Source organism: Cucurbita pepo, chromosome 8, assembly GCF_057944985.1.
Source record: "Cucurbita pepo subsp. pepo isolate OVF chromosome 8, ASM5794498v1, whole genome shotgun sequence".
In the NCBI taxonomy this organism is placed as follows: domain Eukaryota; kingdom Viridiplantae; phylum Streptophyta; class Magnoliopsida; order Cucurbitales; family Cucurbitaceae; genus Cucurbita; species Cucurbita pepo.
In genome coordinates this window covers 8982727-9005016 of record NC_141805.1, presented here as the reverse complement: position 1 = coordinate 9005016, position 22290 = coordinate 8982727, and the positions used below count along the sequence as shown (strand labels likewise).

General features: G+C 34.7%; 1 protein-coding gene across 1 annotated transcript; it reads right to left on the bottom strand.

Moving 5' to 3' along the window:
- Positions 1-406: 406 nt before the first annotated feature.
- LOC111799920 (adenine phosphoribosyltransferase 3) lies at positions 407-4950 on the bottom strand. Its single transcript, XM_023683440.2, has 6 exons — positions 4692-4950; positions 4495-4605; positions 2251-2343; positions 1873-2022; positions 1250-1308; positions 407-872 (listed from the first exon to the last, which is right to left on the bottom strand). Exons 1-6 carry the CDS (start codon positions 4771-4773, stop codon positions 819-821), a joined length of 549 nt encoding a protein of 182 aa, XP_023539208.1. The 5' UTR covers positions 4774-4950; the 3' UTR covers positions 407-818.
- Between the last annotated feature and the right edge of the window lie 17340 nt (positions 4951-22290).

Sequence of the window (22290 nt, the reverse complement as noted above, 5' to 3'; positions counted from 1 at the left end):
TTTGTATTTAATAAATATATTTTTTACTTTGTATTTAATAAATATTTCGTCACTTTTTAAAATTTAAGAATCTAATAAAAATAAATTTAAAAAGTAAAAATGATTAAACTTGATTGTAAAGAATTTAAAATTATTATTTAATTTACTATATCTATTAAAAGAATCAACTTAATTTAAATAAAATATTATTCCAATAAGCAAAATATTATTTTTAAAAATTAAAAATAAATTTGAGTGAATTCCATTGAACGAAAACTATTTTTAAAAAAATATATAAGCACTCATTTAATTCAACTCAAATCAATCCAACCTAATCAAAACTCAATGTTACCCAAATACAAATTGAATGAATTCTTTCACGTTTTTTTAGCATCAGATAAACACATCTTTACTAAAGACACAAAAATAATAATTAACATATACTTCTCATTCAAACGATTAGGACTCGAAAATGCTTACATACCAATCACATACAAATAAAATAAACGTTCTACTTTCTCATACACAATTCAAAATTGAACTCTCTAAAGCGAATAAAAAAAAGGCTCCAAGTAAATTGGAGAAAGATGAGGGTGGAAAGAAATCATAAGGGCTTCTTTCCCTGAAAAACTCACAAGTTTCAAAGCATAAGATTCATTGATTAAATAGAAAACAAAAGAAAGGGGCAGGAACACGAACAAGAACTAAGAACAGAAACAGACATTGAGATATGAGAGATCAAAATGATTCCGGCAAGAAGTAGCTGCACTCTGATGACGGCGGCACACTTGTTTTTGGGTCGTCACCGGCAGCGATTCAACCATCTGACGCCGCCGCATTCATCGGTACTCCACTAAAGTGTACAGTGGTTTCCCTTTTAGTCTCTCTCGACCCTGCAAAAAAGTTCGTTCAATGTCCCTTTTTACTCTTAGGGTTTCCAGGTTCTTATGTTTCATGCTTCTTTTTTCTTAAAAAAAATAAAAAAAACATATATTGTAACAAAATATATTTATAAACATATATTTATATGGAAATTTAAAATATGGATATAATTATTTGAATTTCATTACCGGCATAATACACATAACATAGTCAGATTGAATTTAGGTGAGTGCAAGATGGAAAAAATCATATAATTTTTTGATACAAAAGATTCAAAATAACTTTGGAAAAGTTCACTCCAAATGTAAACAGTATATATGGCAATATATGAATTTTTTTAATGTGAATGAAACGAATTTTATTGGCGATTCTAGAAGAATATTCTTACCTTTAATTCTGGTATTTCAATCACGCATGCACATTCAACCACTTCTGCTCCAGCTCGTTCTACGAACCAAAATATTGGTTATCAGCTTCTTTTTCTTATTTCTTACTCAATCAGTTATCTAAACGGAAATTCACTAACTAATTTTGATTTTAAAGCACAACCTAAGGCCTTCTAAAAAAATAACACTAAATATTAATTTCTATGGAAGTTAAACTATGGTGTTGAGAATTGTTGGAAGAGAGTCTCACGTTACATTGTCTAATTTAGAAAATGATCATGAGTTTATAAGTAAGGAATACATTTCCATTCCTTTTGGGGAGCCCAAATCAAACCCATGAGAGCTTATGCTCAGAGTGGACAATATCATACTATGGTGGAGAATCGTGATTCCTAACGTATGGCCCAATGGCCCACTACCTCTAACTTTCTTACTTTTATTATAGTGTGCAATGTTCCAAATGGATTTGGCTCCATTTGTTGCATGTCTCTAATAATTGTTGCACGAATTGACATCTATCAAGAAAAACAGACCATGCTAGAAATGGGATCCATAATTTTAAGGCAAGAACATGATTTAAAAAGACAAAGTAGGCGAACAAAGTGAAGGGGTTGGAGAAAAATACCAAGTAAATTGATGGCTGCACAGAGAGTGCCACCAGTGGCAACCAAGTCATCAACAACCAAGGCACGTTCATTGGCCTCGACAGCACCAACATGCATTTCTAGGCAATCCCTTCCATATTCCAAGATGTACGCTTCGGACATAACTCCACCTGCAAATATAGCTTACATTATTTCACATGATCTGCCTCTACTAAGTTAGAAAGGCAACCAATGTGATCTTCCACTTGGGTTGTAATCTTTCTTTTTGCTTCTTGGAAATGGAGTGTCTGAGATTTAGACGGCAAGCAGCTCAATTGATCACACAATATTGTTTGGTAATGTTGTTGTTTCTTGTGATGTGTTTTTTAACATTAATTTTAAAGAACTGAAGGCAATACCAGGCAATTTCTTTGGTTTTCTCAGAGGCACAAACTTTGCTCCGATAGCCAACGCAATTGGAGGACCAAAAATAAACCCACGCGCTTCAATTCCTGCAAATGTAAATCAAACAGATTCCCATCACCATCGATGTGAAAGAAAAGCTTGACTGAGTACACTATTTAAGAAAAAAAAAAAAAAAAAAAAACACACATCGGACAAAAAAGGGAAGAAAACAATTATTTTGACTTTCAAGTCTTCTTTTATTACAGGACCATGCCGAAATTTTGATTAAATCTTACCAATAGTTTTTAGTCAACAAAATAAGCTGTTCAATCTAAATCATACATGAACTTTGACTTCAACTATAGAACAGTCATATCCCATTTAAGACTCCAGCATTCTAAGTAGATTCAAGACTAGGTAATTCAATACATATGCTAAAACCAGATTCCACATGATTACAGTCAAGAGCAGCCTAATTTTTTAACACAAACTCAAGTCAATTAACACACAAGTGAAACACAAGAAAAACTAAAGATCTCGACCTTTTCACTTCAAAAGCTGTGGTGAGTTAAAATTTTGGTCGTTTAAATTGATGGGTTATGATGTATTGAATTATATCAACACTTATATTAACTTAAGAGGAAACAAAACTATAGGTGTCCGTACACACACACACGTCTTCACATTCAATGCCATTTAAAATCACCAAGCTGAGTAAATGAGAACTTTAACAATATCAATATTAAAAAACTCAACCACTTTGGACCAGAAAGAGGAAGTGGAAATCCTAATAACCCATGAAAAGAAATATGGTCCTGTGGTTGGTGAAGTGGAAATAATAAGGGTGGGGAAGAAAGGAAGATAGCCACATAACGAACTTGCTTCGGCTTTAATAAATATGAACTTGAGTCTTATAATGGATCACTATTATTCAACAGCTTTGTTGAACAGATGCAATGTTCATGTATTATGATGGGGGAAATAATGGAACTAAATTGAAAAGCTTGTGGTTGTTTTTAATTAGGTAAGTCTATATTTTCAACATCTTGAGAGAGAGAGAGAGAGAGAGAGAGAGAGAGAGAGAGAGAGAGAGAAGAACTAATGATAAAAGCTGAAGAAAAAGACCAACGAGCCAATTATGTTAATAATACACAAGCTTTGTCTGAGATATTAATGGAAAAACTGGAATAGCATGAAAATGTAAGAACTTTGAAGCGATGGTGATAAATGATAAAGGAGAAGTTGATTTCAATCATTTTGGTAACATGTTGGAGAAATAAGTGTGATAATGTTAAAAGCTTGAAGCCACTGAAAAATGGAAACTAATTATTTTTATTTCTTAAAATTAAAATTTTAAATCGTGATAAATTCATTTTCAAGATCATATAAAATCCCATATTAAAAAAAAAAAAAATACAAAATTAGAGTTTGCATATGTAAATAATAAGCTGATTCTTGGCCCATTCCATAATATTATATAAACAAAACAAACAAGTTCCTAAATGAAAAAAGAATTTGTCAATTTTTTGGGGTGATATTTTCTCAATTAAATGTGCAGCAATTATTAATTTTAAATTAACAGGTAAGAAAATAATTGAATTCACAGTAACAAAAAGAATCCATCCAAACAATTTTTATAGATTTAAAAACAATAGGAAAGGAAAACTTTTAAAAGAGTTAATCTAATAGAAAACTTAAAAAATATATAAAAAAAGAAAAGAAAAGAAAAAATTTATTGCAGCTTTTTCTGTTTTGTTTGTTTATTTATTATTATTTTAAAATTCTTTTTATTAGCTTTTCAAATTTGAATATATCTCAATTAAATTCCATCGTTACAATGGAGAGAAAATGCAAAATCGTTCACAAAATCAACATCTTCATCATTGGACACAACTAGCAATTCAAAGAAGATGACAAACAAAGAGAAATAGACGAGGCATAGAATCGCAAGGCGTAGAAATCCACATTTGTAGTCGCGACGAACAGAACAAGGCACTGGCGGCCCTATCCAGACCTCCATCAAGGGGCCACAATCATATCCATGCAAATCGGATCTCACACACACACTGACAGAATCACGATTTCCTCTCGATTCCTCCTCAACCGTTCAAATACGAAAAAAAAAAAAAAAAAAAAAAAACTCAAACAATCGGCACGGATTATGACGAGCACCGCTTCTAAATCCTAAACTCCTAATCGCGAAAAGAAATTGCAGCAAAAACGAGTAGGAAGAGAGAATCTGTGTTTATTTTCGTTACCTGCAACGACGGTGATATTTTTCCCCTTGTATCGCTCCACGAACATGTCAATCGCATCCTTGAAGACCTTCGGTTCAAGCAACAGAGTGGTAATATCCTGGAACATGATACCTAAATCGGTAATAAATAGCTGATCAAAAACCTCAAAAATCGAGCGAAGAAGAGGAAAAACAAACAAAAAGTAGAAGAAATTAAACCTGGCTTCGGAAAATCCGGAACGACGCGGATGTTAGTCCGGATTCCATTGATGCGAGGATCTTCGTCTTTAATGGCCGACATTGCTGTGGTCTCAGAAGCCTAAAGAACCGAAATCTGTGTATGTGTGTGTGCGCTTTGGAGGACGAACTGCAAGAGAAATATATACTGGAAGAGAGGAAAAAGGTGACAGTGATGGATGAGAGAGAAAAGGACTATGGAAGTGAAGAGAGAGAGAGAGCGCGAGCGATGGCAGTTCTCTCTGCACTACAATTTAAAAGACGAGAATTTCTCTGTCTTAGTTTGTTAGAGAAGATAAAAAATAAATAATAATAAATAAATAATAAATAATTCGAAAACACCTTAAAGCTTTTCCTAATAAATAATAAAAAATGATTATAAAATTAAATAAAAATAAAATAATATTTGTATATATAATTGTACTTAAACAAAAAATGTGATTTTAAAAATTAAAAAATTAACGATAAATAAATTAAAATTAGTTCATGAATCAACTCAATCCATAACGTAATAGATCGAATTTAATTAGTGTTATTGAATTTTTATCGACTTTTTTTAAAAAAAATTTTATTTAATTTTAATTTCACGTGGTTTGAGGGGCGAGAGTTTTATATAGTATGCTCTTTCTTGGAATCCTCATTGTCTCTTATACCTATTGCCCAATGGAATCCAAAAGAAAAAAAGTTACTTTTTTTTTTTTTTCGCCTTTTCTTTAAGAACTTTTATATTTAAAAATTAAGTAGCTACTTTTAAAACATAAAAGACAAATTTAAAAACATGTTTTTTTTAATTGAAAAATATAAATTAATATATATATATATATGGTAACTATACTGTCGCAACAACCTACTTTCTACGACCCAAATTCGATATGGATCATTATCAAAGGCATCTTGACATCATTTCCAAAGCAGAAAAATGAAAAAAACAATAAGTTACAAACTCCAGTAAATAAGATTTGTATCGGGTACGACGATCCATCTAAATTTGTTAAGAAACTAAAAGCTGATCCATAAGCAAATATCTCGAGTTTGCATGATCGACTAGTACTATAGCCACCTTGGTTGTGGTCCTGAAAACTAAAACTCTGGCCAACTAGCCTATAACTAAGAATCAATACAAGAGATAACTAACATGTGCCTGTGGTACAATTAATCTTCATATAATTGCCATAATTTCATTTAAAGCAGGTATGGGACTCGTAGTCAAGTTCTACCTAATACATTTACATAATGCATAATAATCATTGAATTCACATAGCAATCTCATGCACACGCTACAAGAAATAATGGATACGAAAACTTACGAAAAAAAGCTATTATAGACTTTTTATAGCATTTTTCGTATGCTGTGACAGCCCATATTATTAAAAGTCTAAAACTTTTTATAATGTTTTTTTTATAGCTAAAATGGATGCTATAATAGAATATAAAATTATAGCTTATATATGTTGCTAGGAAAACATTTTATAGCATTGTATTAAAACTATAATATGATTAATATAACTAAAATATTGTACTATCTTTAACCTATAATAACATTTTTTTTAATGCTGTATTATAATATTTATAGCTTAGATCTTATGTTATAATGCACTTTTAATAACATTTATTTTCCGTTATATAAATTTTATTATATTTCTTGTTCATTACTATACAAGGTATAACTTTTTTTCTCAAATTTTTTTAAATATAATTTACTCTCGACTAAATTTAAAATTCACGTACATAGAATGATATTTCATAACACATTAAATATATATAAAAAAAAAAAGATAGATATGATAGATATGAACTGTGAATTAGCCATCTCAACATTCAAGTTTTTTTTTCTTTTTTTTTTTCTCGATTTGGATTGGATTGATTTTTGGAAAACAACAAATTTGGGTATGTTAGAGTTGACATTTTTTGGGTTGGGTCAATATGACTCCCAAAAATAGGGTTACAACCCATTTTAACCTATATTATCAATATTAAAAATATTTGAGTTGGTAACTGTAGATACATGTATGAATAGATACATGTGTTGAAGGGTCAATTGTACATGTATAGATACATGTATAAGGACATGTATGAATAGATACATGTAGGTTCATTAGTTCTTAATTAATTAGGTGCATGACTTTTGGATAATGAATGATACTGGGGAATGTCCCAAATTACCTGTATATATATATGTATGTATGTTGGCAATGGTGGAAGTAGTAGAAAATCAATTAAGCATTCCTTATAGTTATACAAAGTTCTCTTCTCCCCAAAAAAAATTCTACCGATGTTGATGGAAAATTTTCTCAGATCAAAGGAGTTCTTTGATATGGTGGAGACGGGTTATGTAGAGCCAAATGAAGGTGAGGTACTCTCAGCTGTTCAATAGCAATGGTTGGTAGCATCGAAGTTGAAGGACCTAAAGGTCAAGAACTACTTATTCCAGTCCATTGATCGGACTATCTTTGAAACAATGCTTCAGAAGAAGACGTCCAAGGAGATTTGGGATTCAATGAGGAGGAAGTATCAAGGCTCAACGAGAGTAAAGCGTGCTCAACTTCAAGCAATTAGAAGATACTTTGAAATTTTCCAAATGCAAAAAGGAGAAACAGTGAATGATTATATTGGCAAGGTTATGAGTCTTGCAAGTAAAATGAGGATGCATGGTGATTCAATCATGGATGTTGCGGTTGTAGAAAAGATTTTGTGATCTTTAACTCCAAAGTTTGATTACATTGTATGTTCTATTGAAGAAGAAAACAATGTCGAAGAGATGTAAATAGATGAACTTCAAAGCTCCTTGCTAGTCCATGAGCAGAAGCTTAATTGCATGAGTGCAATAGAGGAGATGACAGCCATAAAGATATCCACACCAGGTGAAACTTCAAGCTCTAGAGGTAGAGGGCAAAGAAGAGGCAAAGGTCGTGGAAGAGGCGGTCGAGAAAGAAGTGGAGATTGGTCAGCAGATCTAGTAAGAGACAATTATGATAACAAAGGCAAGAGACATTTTGACAAGTTTAAGGTGGAATGCCGCAGATGTGGACGCCTCGGACATTACAAGAATGAATGTTATACCAGGTTCCAAAAGGAGAAAAGAGATCAATCCAACTTTGTGTAGAAAAGAGAAGAAGAAACATTGTTAATGTCATTCCATGCTATGAAGGTTGCAGATCAAGGTGTGTGGGCCGTAGACTCTGGATGCAGCAACCATATGACAGGTTGTAAGGAATTCTTCTCAACTCTGAATGAAAATTTTCGTACTACTGTTTGTCTTGGCAAAAATGCAACCGTCCAAGTGATGAGGAAAAGCACTGTAGATATCAAGACTAGAAATGGCTTCGTAGAGTCGATTTCTATATGTTTTACATTCCCAATATGAAGGCCAACTTGCATAGTATCGGTCAATTACAAGAAAAGGGGTATGTGATCACATTCTAAAATAATGAATGTGAGACTTATGACTCGAGAAGAGGATCGATTGCTAAGATGCAGATGACCACCAACCGCTTATATCCATTAACGTTAAACATCGTAGCCAGAAGTTTGATGGTGAAGAAAGAAGATACCAACTGGCTTTGTCATTTTAGGTATGGTCATCTACACTTTAAAGGGTTAAAGACGTTGTCTTCAAAGAAGATGGTGACTGGGTTGCTAGACATCACTCCTCCAACAGAAATTTGCGAGAGCTGTGTAGTAGCAAAGCATAAAAGAAATTCTTTTCCATTCGAAAAATCAAGAAGAGCTCGAGCAATTTTGGAGTTGATTCATTCAGACATATGTGGTCCGATCTCTCCAACATCAAATGGTAACAAGAAATATTTCATGACCCTCATCGATGATTTTAGTAGAAAAACATGAACATATTTCTTGCACGCCAAATCAGAAGCCTTTGATTGCTTCAAGAATTTTTGTTCTATGATGAAGACGAACAACGGAAGAAGAGTTAAGGCTTTAAGAACTGATAGAGGTGGAGAGTTCTGCTCGACAAGTTTATTAAGTATTGTGAAGAAAAAGGCATAAGGAGGCAGTTGACAACAGCATATACACCACAACAAAATGGTGTGGCCGAAAGGAAGAACAGGACCATTCTCAACATGGTTCGAAGTTTGCTAAATAAAGGAGAAGTTTCGAAGGAATTCTGGCCAGAAGCTGTTGTGTGGTCCATTCACATTCTCAACCGGAGTCCTACTTTTTCTGTTAGAGATATGACTCCACAAGAAGCATGGAGCGGAAGGAAGCCTGCAGTAGACCACTTTAGAATCTTTGGGTGCATAGCATATGCACATGTTCCTGACGAGACAAGGAAGAAACTTGAGAACAAGAGTTTGAAATGTGTGTTCCTTGAAGTAAGCAAGACTTCTAAGGCGTACAAGCTCTATGATCCTTTGACAAAAAAGGTGGTGGTAAGCGGCGATGTAATCTTTGACGAAAAGAAGACTTGGACATGGGAAGAAAAGATCACGGTAAATCAGCAAATTTCTGTAGATCTTGAAGAAGAACAAGCTGAAGCCCATATTCAGCCTCACTATGAGCCTGGAGAGAGCTCATCACAAGCTCAACAAGAAAATCTAGTAGAAGAGGAAGATCATGATCACATTCAAAGAAATCCAAGAACAAGAAGGAGACCAACTTGTATGATTGATTATGAAATGGATTACGACTCAAGTGATAGTGCTTATTTTGCATTCTTTATGGATAGTGATCCAATTGTTTATGAAGAAGCTGTAAAGGAGAAGAAATGGAGAGAACCATGGACAGTGAAATCAAATTCATAGAGAAGAATAAGACTTGAGAGCTCACTTATCTTCCTAAAGTGCAGAAAACAATTGGAGTAAAATGGGTTTTCAAAACCAAGTTGAATGAAAATGATGAGATTGGCAAGTACAAGGCACGTCTAGTTGCGAAAGGATACAAGCAGAAGTATGAAGTTGATTATAAGGAGGTAATTGCACCTGTAGCACGTCAAGATACTATAAGGCCTATAATTTCTATTGCAGCACAGAAATCATGGTCTATTTATCAACTTGATGTGAAATCGGCCTTCTTACATGGAGAGCTTCAAGAAGAGGTATATGTCAAGCAACTAGAAGGTTTTGTTAAAAAAGGTAAAGGGGAAAAAGTGTATAGGTTGAAGAAAGCTCTGTACGGTTTGAAGCAAGCTCCGAGAGCATGGTACAGTTGCACTGATTCTCATTTTGAAAAGATGAGATTCACTAAATGCCCATATGAACATACTATGTGAAAACTGAAAAGGGAGGTAACATTCTCATTATTTGCTTATATGTTGATGATTTAATATTACTGGCAATAATGAATTAATATTACTGGCAATAATGAAGCAATGTTTGAATTTTTTAAGAAGAGCATGATGAAAGAATTTGAAATGACAGATCTTGGTTTGATGAGATATTTTCTTGGAGTAGAAGTTACTCAAACTGCCGCCGGTAACTTTATCTGTTAGAAAAGAAATATGTTCAAGAGTTACTTGAAAGATTTAAAATGGATGAGTGCACATTTGAAACTCCCTCAGAATTGGGTTTGAAGTTGCCCAAGGATATTGATAATAGGTACTTCAAGCAAATTGTGGGAAGTTTGATGTACTTAACTTCAACAAGACTAGACATCATGTATGCGGTTAGTATGATAAGTCGCTACATGAAGCATCTAATGGAAAAACATCTCAATGCAGCAAGAAGGATACTTCGTTATGTGAGAGGAACTTTTGATTTTGGGTATTCTACAAGAAAGGAGATGATTCGAAGGTGGTTGGCCATATAGATAGCGACTATGCAGGTGATATAGATGATCGTAAAAGTACTTGAGGAAGCATTTTCATGATGAGTTCAGGAGCTATTTGCTGGTCTTCAAAGAAGCAACCTATTGTAACACTCTCAACTACAAAAGCATAGTTTGTGGCGGCAGCAACATGCTCGTGCCAAGCAATTTGGTTAAAAAAGATGCTTAAAATTCTTAATCAGAAGCAACCAAGTACGACGGTTATATATTGTGATAATATGTCAACTATTAAGTTGTCTAAAAATCCTATGTTGCATGGAAGGAGTAAGCACATTGATGTTCGATTTCATTTCTTACGTGATTTGTGTAAAGAAGACACTATTGAACTCAATTTTTGTCGAAGTGATGAACAAATCGCAGACCTATTCACAAAGCCCTTGAAACAACCCTTATTTGAGAAACTTAGAAGAAAGATGAGGATGTGCAGAATCCAAGATGTAGTTCAAGAAGATAAAGTGAAGTCCTAAACTGATTTCGGCAGAATTAGTAGATACATGTATGAATAGATAGATACATGTGTTGAAGGATCACTTGTATATGTATAAATACAAGTAGGTTCATTAGTTCCTAATTATGAATAGATACATGTGTTTTGGATAATGAATAGTATCGTGGAATGTCCCAAATTACCTATATATATATATATATATATATACACACTTATGTTGACATTGGTAGAAATAGTAGAAAATCAATTAATCATTCCTTCATAGTTATACAAAGTTCTCTTCTCCTAAAGAATTCTACTAAATTTCTCTGTTGTCACCAACAAATCTAACTGAACACTATTGGTTGTCTCTGATGTTACACTAGAAAAGAACATATGTATCCCGTGTCAATATTTGATAATGTCCTTCATGCAATTGCCCGTTGAAATTATTAAATCAAGCTATAAGTCTAAACATATGGTACTTGTTTTGATTTAAATTCTGTAAAAAAAAAAAAAAAAAAAAAAAAAAAAAAAAAAAAAAAAAAAAAAGAAAACTGATTATAACTTACCTTTTCCAAAAATCTATAGTAGCTTTGGACCCAAACATTAGGTTCAGAATCCGAACCTCAGCCTCGACGGATGGGTTGCCCAAATGGCAGAATTGGAGTCAAAAAGTTTCCATGACCCATACATATCTTAGGCCTGCGTCTAGCACCCACACGCAGCCAACCCAAATCCACAACCAACCCAATGTACGACCCAGTCCACTCCAACCCGTGGGCAGAGACTTGCTTCCAACGTGCGCATAGGTCTTGCAGACATAGGCCCTCCATGGCCCAATGGAGGACAGGCCCATGATACACTAGCAACCCTCGCACAACCCGAGACCCATTCGTCTCTAGACACGTGCACAAGCTCAGCTTAATGGCTTCATTATTGGCTTAGTTGAATGAATTGAATGAAGTATAAACGACACGTGCCCTGTGGCCCTCTATGTGGTGTATTTTATGATTATTTGACATGTATATGTTATATTGCAAAGTTATACTATGAGATATTTTTGTTGTTGTGTTATCGTTTTTATTGTGAATTCTATGTCTTGTGATGCATAATACCTCAACATGGTATGTCATGTGTTACAATTGTACATCTTCAACTATGCGGAGTTATGATCTCGACACACTCATGACATACTTTAAGGGGAACTTAAGCCTCATTCACATTTTTTCCCCGACTTTGTGGCATCTTTAAACCTTAGGCAAGATTCGCCTTCACTAACTGAACACAACTCGTGTGAAATCTAAGCTTATTTAACCACACACGTCACTCATGCGTGCATGTTTAATTATCTGCGACTCTAGCCGACTGCATAGATATGTAAACATGCATTTCATTAATAGTGGGACTTAAAGTCGTGACTTTGAATTCTAGTTCTTTTAGATATTTGGGATGTGCATCAATTTCATAATTTCATGCTTGAGATGTGTATCAATTTTAAACACATAATTCCATGTGTACCACCTTTGTACATAGAATCTACAAGGCTCATACCAACTTCATAATTTGTGAGCATCCTTAGATACACATTGATTTTATATGTAAGTAATATCAATTTCATACACACCGATCCTATATTCAATACTTTAATGTTGGTAGAAACCCTACAAGAATATTCTAAAAGGGACGAGACGAGGAACACGACTTGTTGTGAGAAGACACGTGTCGATCAATGGGAGGAAAAACGCAACAGGATCTAGCGCGAGTAGACGTGTGACCATGCGTGAGAGGTGTTTTTCAACTCGTTTCACCTCCGTTAGACTATTTTTTTCATTCTAATTTTGATATTAACCCTAATTTAGTTTGAATTATGACCCACTAGAAAAAATTTAGAAATTTTGGAGCTCTTTATATGCTGAAAAGTTAGTTAGGGAAGACATGCATTATCCAAATAAGTAGCCATACGAACTTTAGGCAAGTTATACTTGGTGCTAGCATGCGAGCATTCCTTACTTTAGGTGGTTAGAAAATGTATGTTAAAGATTTTGGAAGGACGTCTTTGGATGAATATGTACTGTGGAATAATCATCGCCCTTAAGTTGAGATTTCTGAGAAGCATATTGTTTTATATTTTATGCAAAACTAGAAAGACAATATGCATGACTAGAATACGAGTTGGTAAACTATGTAAGATGTAAGAAATTACCAAAATAACCTATGATTATGATGAGATTTGTGATGAATGTTTTATATGTTTTCCATTGTGTAAGAAAGAAAGATGAACTATTGTGACCTATACTCCAATTGATTGACGGATGTTATCTCACCATTGAGCTTGTTTGCTTGATGTCTACATGATTTAGTATATTTTAGCTCAAGTGTTTGATTGTGTGTTCTCCCTATAGAGTGTGTTTATTTGCATAGGGCTAAGGCGTTCGAGTTAGGTTGACTAGACGATAACCTAGGTCAAGATGCCTCCAGTAGATTGAGCACCTTAGGATCATCAACGACGGTCAAAGAGTGTAAACCCTAATACTCTCAGACTAAGAAAGACTAAAAGAGTCAAAACAAAGTACTCTAGAGCCAGAAGTCCATGTTAAGCCGTCTAGCCACCCTATGAATCCAATAGATCTCCTCTGCTCCCAAATATGATTAAAGTGATGTTTAAATTATGTGTTATGTGCTTTAGGTGATCGATAGGAATATCTCCCTAACAAGCATGCACTACAGAACCAAGTTAAGATTAGGGTGTTATAGGGAGAGTGGTTTACATGTTGGCCTAGGTCGGTACATGTACACCCAGAGAAGGGATTAGCTTGAGAAGTTAGTCTTAAGCATCCTCATTTGAGACCGGAATTAAGCTATTTAGAAGCCCCTAAGAACCTAATGGACTTCCACGACAAAGATCAATAAGAAAGCTTAACAGACCCAGTAATGTAATGATGGAATTTATAGAGACTCTACCTCCTTATCTCCTCCTGTACACCCTTAGTGCTAGCAATGCCCTACCCAGTAGTAGTAGTATAGGTATCGTCAAGTCAAGCTTAAGTCGGATGGTGTAGCTTGTCGAGGCAATTAGGTGCTACTATCGTGTGTGGAAATAGTCAAGGGTCCCTTGAACAGGTTTGTTGTACTATAGAACTGCCTTAAGATGGGTGGGGGACCACATGGGTAAACTGAGTAGCAGATGGACGCTCGGAGTTGCTCCCCTAGATGTTGGTTGTATGATTTTTCTCGTGGAAGGGTCACCAGTTAACCTCACATAGATGTGTTCAACCGAAATGCCACTATGAGATGTGATGAGGTCGTGCCTCGAACAAGGATACGTGATGTTCATTGATGGGGCGCGTATTAAGCATGAGAACAAAAAGTTGGTTCACCTTGAGATAGAGATTTGTCATCCAGAAGATCTGCAATGCTAGAACCCAGGGATCATCTTCTAGACCTTTAAAGGGTCTATGACACATTTGGACGTCAAATTCTCGAAGTGTACATAGTCGTCTTTTACTATATATCAATGTACACCAAGATGGAGTTAGTTCACAAGGAACACCGGAGGGGAGTTGTGATGGTGTTATGAGCACACCTATTGTACGCCAAATTCTTGAAATGACGAGTATGGTTTCTGGTAGTGACCTTCTTCGGTCACGTGGTATCAAGTTACGGGATCAAAGGCGCAACAAAACTGTAGTTAGAGATTATAGAGAAGGTCTTTCAAATATATGATATGTAGTTGATTGTGCCATGTACATGTTGAGAGGCATGATACACTATAGTGGAAGAGCACCTTGAAGATACTCGACATTGAAGTAGGATTAGTGACGAGGTATCTATCTAATTAAGTACTACCTAGTAGTAGTCAGGCTCAAGAATTAGGTAGCCTTCAGAACCAAAATAGGTTGTGAAGACGATCGATCAAGGAGTACGATTTAGTGTCCAATGGATTGGCAACGTTTGCATCAGAGTTGGCCGGTACAGAGATGATAAAGATGGACCACTTCATTGCAGGTTCTAAGGATGAGATCTAGGACTTGAGATTGCCCAAAACTTCCTTAATTTATGCAGAAGCAATAGGTGATGCTAGGACGATGAACATGTGCACCTGGTTTAGAGCGTATGAAACCTATGTGTTGGATATTTTTATTTTTTTTTGTGTGTGAGTGGAGAATATAGGGCAAGCCATGTTAGAAAGTGGGGTTGGTTTTAGTTGAATTATATGGCACACGGGTTGTACTGCGCCCTCTCCATTCTGCAAAAAACACTGCAAAATACTGTAACACAAACATGATTCAGTTGGAGCTTTTTCAGGTTTTTAAGATCGCAGCTGCAGCTTCCTTTATCTTTGTTTGTGGCCCCCCTTTGCTTTTGGCTATGTCCCTTAACATCATCTTTTCTTAGTCATTCTGTTAGCAGGTATTATAAGTGCTTTATCTATCTCTACTGCCACTGCCATTGCTTTCTTCTTCTCTTCTTCTTCTTCTTCTCTTCTTCTTCTTCTTTAGGCTATATTCTTATTTAATGTCTGATGCCTCTGAAAATATTGTTATTCACAGTACTCAACTACCTTAAGAAAAGGAAAAAAAAAAAAAAAACAAAAACAAAAATTGTCTTAACGGTAAACTATGTTTTTGTTTTTCCAACGTTTTCAATTTGTTTTGTTTTGGGTTATGAAAATTTGGTTGGTTTACCAAATTTTAATCTATTATGTGATTGACATGTGATTTTTGTATTGAGATTAGTTGAAGTTTCTTGTAGATTCGTAAATTAATTAGAGGCGAAATATTGTTTATGAACTAACTTTCGGTTAATTCTTATCATTTTTTTTCAGGGTAGGAATTATGGTCTTGTTTGATACTCATTTGATCTTTAGTTTTTACGGTAGGTAACAGGACTCAATTGTCATACTCTAGTTACGTTGGAGGCTTCTTGCAAACGACTGGTTGACCACTAGAGTGTGTCTTAAGGGTAGATTTCATGAAAATTTGTAGAATCTCTAAGGTAATGGTCCCTAACGACTCTACGGGTAGTACTTTAGGGATTGGTGGCGGTGCTAGTGGTACCTCTATTGGTACTGGTGCCCGTGGAGCTACTCCTAGGGGATCTCGGGTCACGGTCCTCCTTCACTAGGTGCTCACGCTTGCGACATGTCCTTGTTAGAGTTAGGAGGCAACTCTCTAGCCTCGTCCTGGAGTGGACGATGCTTCGCCTCAAGTACTTAGATAGCAATTCCATCATCGATCCTTCTCACCCCTCTTAGGTCTAGACCCGATGTAAGTCCCTCTTCTCTTGTTGGAGTTATAATCTATCAGAAGACAACAAACTTAAGTTACTATGTATCCTAACAATGTAAGCTAGTTAGAAAAGGAGAACAAAAAAAAAAGTTGGTTCACCACATAACTCAAATACGTCGTTCAAGAGATTGTGTGACGTCATAATGGGTGAACAACTTCCAATTTCTGATTGGACTTGTGATGTACATGAGAACTGGTTCAAGAACTTGCTTTCCAAAATTATAGATAGCTTGCAAACTTAGAACAAACCTTTCTAAATCGTAGGTTACTGAGTATTTATTTTTCAAATGATTATTTAATTACTGGTCGAGATGGGAAGCATTCGGGAACTGTACGGTCACAAAGGAAGATCGTCTTGCGGGATTAGTCCTTTTTGTACTTTTTGTTGTTGATTGCTTTTTTTATCCCGTACCTTGGTCCCCAGTTTTGTAATAAACTTTTGACCAACACTTTTGACTTAATAAATGCTTTTTTTCATCTTTTAAATGTTGTATCGAATTTAAATTCACCCAAAATTTATATTACTTTTTATTATCGGTTTGTCACTCTACATCAAAATTGATTATTCAAAGCCTCGAAAAATTAGGTCATAACAAAGAGAAAAAGTGTAACCCCTTTTTTCTTATCGGTGGCGAATGTTTAAGTGAATTTATACACTTTGAGATAGTCATTGAATTCAACAACTACAGCCATTGATATCAAAGAACATAGGTTCAAAGGACATTTGAAGTTGCAGGCTACCTCTTTGGACTGCAGGGAATCTTCAGCAAGTAGTCAGTATAGTTTAACTCAGCCAAGGACATCTGAATTTTGCAACTTGCCTCTTTTAACTACAGGACTGAGTAACGGTAGTTGTTGTTTTGGCCCAAATGGCTACCCCTTCTTTCAATAAAGGGTACTAAAAGGGTTTACTTGTGTATACAAGAGAGGTAGAAGAGGCCCCTTCATATTGTGTTTGTGTAGCAAACATGATATGGGTCACTCATGCTTTGGCTGTTTGTGATATTTTATGTTCTTTACACATTGAATGGCACTTACACTCTTTTGAACACACAATTTGTAATAACTGTGCTTTGCATTGTTGCCTCATTTCTTCTTCGTCATGCCAAGCCATTCTTTGTAGCTTCTTAGGCATTTTGCTCCTCTTTCTTCTTAGGCATTAGGCATTGTGTTCGGACTATGGAGGATATCTGAATGAACCAAGACCACATCCGGATGAGAGTGATTTGAAGATAGGATGAGTAATAAAGGTTTTAAAGAATGGTAAGTTATTACCTATATTGTAGTAGCTCAAGCTCACCGCTAGTAGATATTGTTCGTTTTGGCCCGTTACGTATCGTCATCAACTTCACGCGCGTCTACTAGGGAGAAGTTTCTACACTCTTATAACGAATGTTTCGTTTCTCTCTCCAACCAATTTTGGATCTCACAGTCCACCACCTTTGAGAGCCTAACATCCTTGATTGCACAAACTACCGAGTGTCTGGCTCTGACATCATTTGTAACCGTCCAAGCCCACCACCAGCAGATAATGTCCGCTTTGGCTCATTATGTATCACCATCAGCCTCAAGGTTTTAAAACGCGTTTACTAGGGAGAAATTTCCACACCCTTAAAACGCGTCTCTCCAACCAATGTGGAATCTCACATATATCGGCAAGATGCACCTTTCTTTTCAGTGACTTCATCATAAAAACTTCAAAATTAAGTGTGATTTATTTGGAGCAATTCTAAGTTGGGTGACTTTCTTAAAATGTTCTTTGAAAGCACGTGAGGAGTAAAAACAAAACATGCCAAAAGAATATGTGTTAGTGTGTGGGAATAGTTTTCACTCTTAAAAGTGAGAAAGAGGTAATGTAACCATGTCGCAAGGGGATGTCGGGGCACATAGATGCTAAATCCAGACTACCATTCATCTAAATAAAGTTGTTCGTGCTTCTTCGTAGATTCAAGCGTTTTTTTTCTTCACATTATGACATATAGTTATTAAGTCAATTTATGCATAGAATGCTTATAATTGTGAAGATATTGAAACCCTTTAAGGAACATTGAAAATTCTTCATTTTTGTTCATCATCTTCTACTGCTGGTATTACCACCTACATGTCCTCAAGACCAACAACATGTCATCATTGAATAGATTCAAAAGCCAAACAACAAGAAATAGATGAAATTTGGGGAGAAACTTCAAAAAAGGAGAGATTTTTCATCGTTTAACTATTGTTTTTTTTCAATGTTTTTATCCCAAAATTTTGAAGTTAAAAAAAATCATGTGATAACCACTGACAGAGAGACAACATGTGGGCCTCATTCATCAATCACTTTGTTTCTCTGCTTTTATCTTAGTCGGTGTCTTTTTTTTTTTTTTATGCCATTCGCTTTTTTTACTCTCAAACAGTACTCTTGTGTAAGTAAGAACAAAATATGTTGAAAGAGTCGGTATGAATAGCTTAAAAAATTTTAATCAATTCGAGTATGACTTAATAATCAAGACGTTCAACCCCTATATTTGTTGAGGTAAGTACGTGAATTAATTTGAAGTCTCATCTTAATACATATTATCTCAAACATGAACTCTTACCAATTACAAAACTACACATCAAAAGGGGTATGGAATATAAAGTCAAATTAAGGAAAGAAAGAAAGAGATTAGAATTTGATAGTAGTACCTTCTAGAGTTCATATTGATAATCAAATCTCCTAAAAAGTTGTGTACCTCAAAGTGTGGGGAAGCAATTTAAAAATAAACAATGGAAGTTGGGGACAAAGAAACACTCCAACACTTGATTTGCTTTAAGATGAACCTACCATTGCTGGAGTGTCAGTGGTTAACATGTGAAGAGAACATGGAATATGATATTGATATGTATATGGAGGAATTTAAGGACCATGGAGAGGTGGGGACTTGTAGAATTAATGGTTGAAAAAGAAATGAGCTCCCCACTAACCAATGTTCTTATGGACCAAAATTTGGTCATTGTTAAGTACTTTAGAAGCATGGATTTGATACTCTATTGTTCTTATCTTTCCCACTTTCAACAATGCTTAATTATTCCTCTCCTTAGTGTTTCAGAACTTTCCATCATTGCTACAATAATCAAAGTTGAAAGGTTAGGACTTTAGGGGGGAGGGTTACCCTACCATTAGGGTGCCCTACCCTATGAATGTCTTAACATTTTCACATTTCTTTTTGTCTACGAGTATGCTTTTAATTACCATTCTAACCTTCGTGCGCTTGATTCAACTCGATTATTATAATTTAAAGAGTTTTCGTAATTCATATAGTTTGGTTAAATTTGTTGAAACGTTTGAGTGAGATATTGTGTAACCGCTCAAGCTCACCCCTAGTAGATATTGTTCGTTTTGACTTGTTACATATTATCATCAGCCTCACTGTGGGAGAGGTTTTCACACCCTTATAAGGAATGCTTCATTCCCCTCTCTAACCGATGTTGGATCTCACAATCCACTCCCTTTGGAGGCCCAAAGTTGTGACAGCACACTGCCCAGTGTCTGGCTTTGATACCATTTGTAACAGTTCAACCCACTACTAGTAGATATTGTCCGCTTCGACCCGTTACATATTAAGTAGAGATTTCCACACCCTCTCCAACCGATGTAAGATCTCACATATTATAAATTAGATCTTTAATATAAAGAGTTTGGTATAAAAATATTATAGAAACAAGAAGTTTGTGTAGAAAGGAGGAGCTCTCATGGTTCCACATGTTTAGAAACCCTAATTTTCAAAACCCCATAATTTTTTTTCTATTATATTCAAACTAATTAAATAAAAGGACTAGATCAAGTAATGATCATAACAATATTGAGAGATATAAGAACTATAATAAAACATTTCTTGGATAATTCAAACTTTTTTTACATCTTGGAGTATCAACTTCCTCGAAACCGTTCGATCGATGCATTATACAATACAAAATCACGTCACTCATTCAATAGGTATCAACGAGTTCATCACAACATCACGAACACAAATAGATCTACTATATACTATTTCGTTTTCCATCACTTACAAGCATCATTGTATATGAAATGTATAAAGAAGATGTTACAAAAAAAAAATGCTAGAAATGGGATATTGTTCTATATATTACTTGGATATGCTATGATTCTCTCACATTCTCTGCCTCCCACCATGCAAAAAGTGACCATATGGTAATAGTTTAATGAAATATTAGCCAAGGCATATGGACACCAAGAGATGGGACAATGCCATTTTACAACTCAGATCCCTTTGGAAAGAGAGAAACATATTGCACGCGTGAAGGATCAATTATTTATAAGCTCAAAAAGTGGTTGAAATGATGGATTTCTTTTTTTACTTGATATGTTTATTTGTGTTCTTGGGAGGACATTGGGGTCAAAATAATACCCAATCCAAAGATCACAATAAATGGTATCTATTATTGAGTACTCTCAAAATTGAAGGCCAAGTAACTTAGCTTAGAGTTGTCTAAATAATTCTAATACCAACTTTGATTATGAACAATATGTAATAAAGAGATGGGGAGAAGGAAATGGAAATATCTCTCTTTTTCAAAATATCTTTCATTATTTTTCGTTTAATTCTCAATAATTTTTTTTGTTTATTAGCCTTTTGAGATGGGAGCAAAATTTAGTTTTTGGTTGTCACTTTAATGGTACAGAAGAGAGATTTAGTTTAGGAATGAATCATTAAAAACTTATTCTTTTTAGAATCAGTGATACCTAAGATATCAAGTGTAGTTATAGGAGAAAATAAACTTTGATCCGACTATGATTACGAACCACTCATGCATGATCTGTAACAACGGCTAAAAAAATTTAATAAAAATGACGAATAAAACAAAGTTGGTTAATTAATTAATAAAAAAAAAGAGAGAAAATTGTTCTCATCTATTGTGATATCTCAACCCATCTTTGCAAACCCTCCCTACCTCCAAAAGAACAGATAGCAGATTCACAAGTTACCCACTTAGGTGGAGAGATTTTGTTTTGTTACTCTAAATTTCATTATCCAATTATTTAGATTTTAATTAGCGAAAACAAATGGAGAGCCCAATTGGAAAAAGAAAAAAAAAAAATTAAGAATATAAATAAAGGCTTTGCTGTTCGCATGACATGAACCATTATAAATTAGAAAAATAATTTTGTAGAAGTTTGAATTTAAAATTCATCTCATGGACTCAAATTGGTTGACTTCGATTTCAAAGGATAAAATCGAACTTTCATTATTAAGGACAAATTAGTGACAATAGTTTAAGCTAATCAGATAAGTGACCTTACTATCGACATGATTATAATTTAATGATTTGTGTTGACATGTGCCCCGTGGTTCTGCCTGTGTCATACATTTGATATGTGTGAATTATTTAGGAAATGATATGATTATAATATGATATGTATATGTTATGATATGTAAATGGATGATAACTCATATGGTTTGATGATTTGATGATATGTTTGAGATAGGATACGAGAAGGATGCGATAAACATAATGTAACGACATGACTAAGATATGTTCATGAGACAATATGGTTAAGTTAGATATAGAGAACGATATGATTATGATAGGTTGATAAAGTGATGTGATTAGGATACGTTCATGCAACGATATAGCTAGGTTACGTTCATAAAACGATATTAGTAGGATATGTTCACGAAACGACATGGCTAGGATACGTTTGGGAAATGATATGACTAAGATATGTTCCTGAAACGATATGACTATAATATGTATAAGAACGATAAGATTATGAAAATTTAGGAAACAATATGACTAGGATATGCATATGGAATGATATGATTATGAAAGAATTTGAGATGACTGATCTTGAGTTACTCAAATACTACCTCGGTATTGAAGTGTACCAAATGAAAGATTGCATCGGCAATTGATCTATACTAAGAAGGCGTTGTAGCAATTTAATATGGCAAAGTGCAACCCTACCAAGTATCCCATGGAAACAAAGTTACAACTCGAGAAAGACGTTGAAGGAAGCGTGGTGAATTTCATTGAGTATAGGCACATCATCGAAAGGTTGAGGTATTTAACTCATACTCGTTCGGACCTTTCATATGTT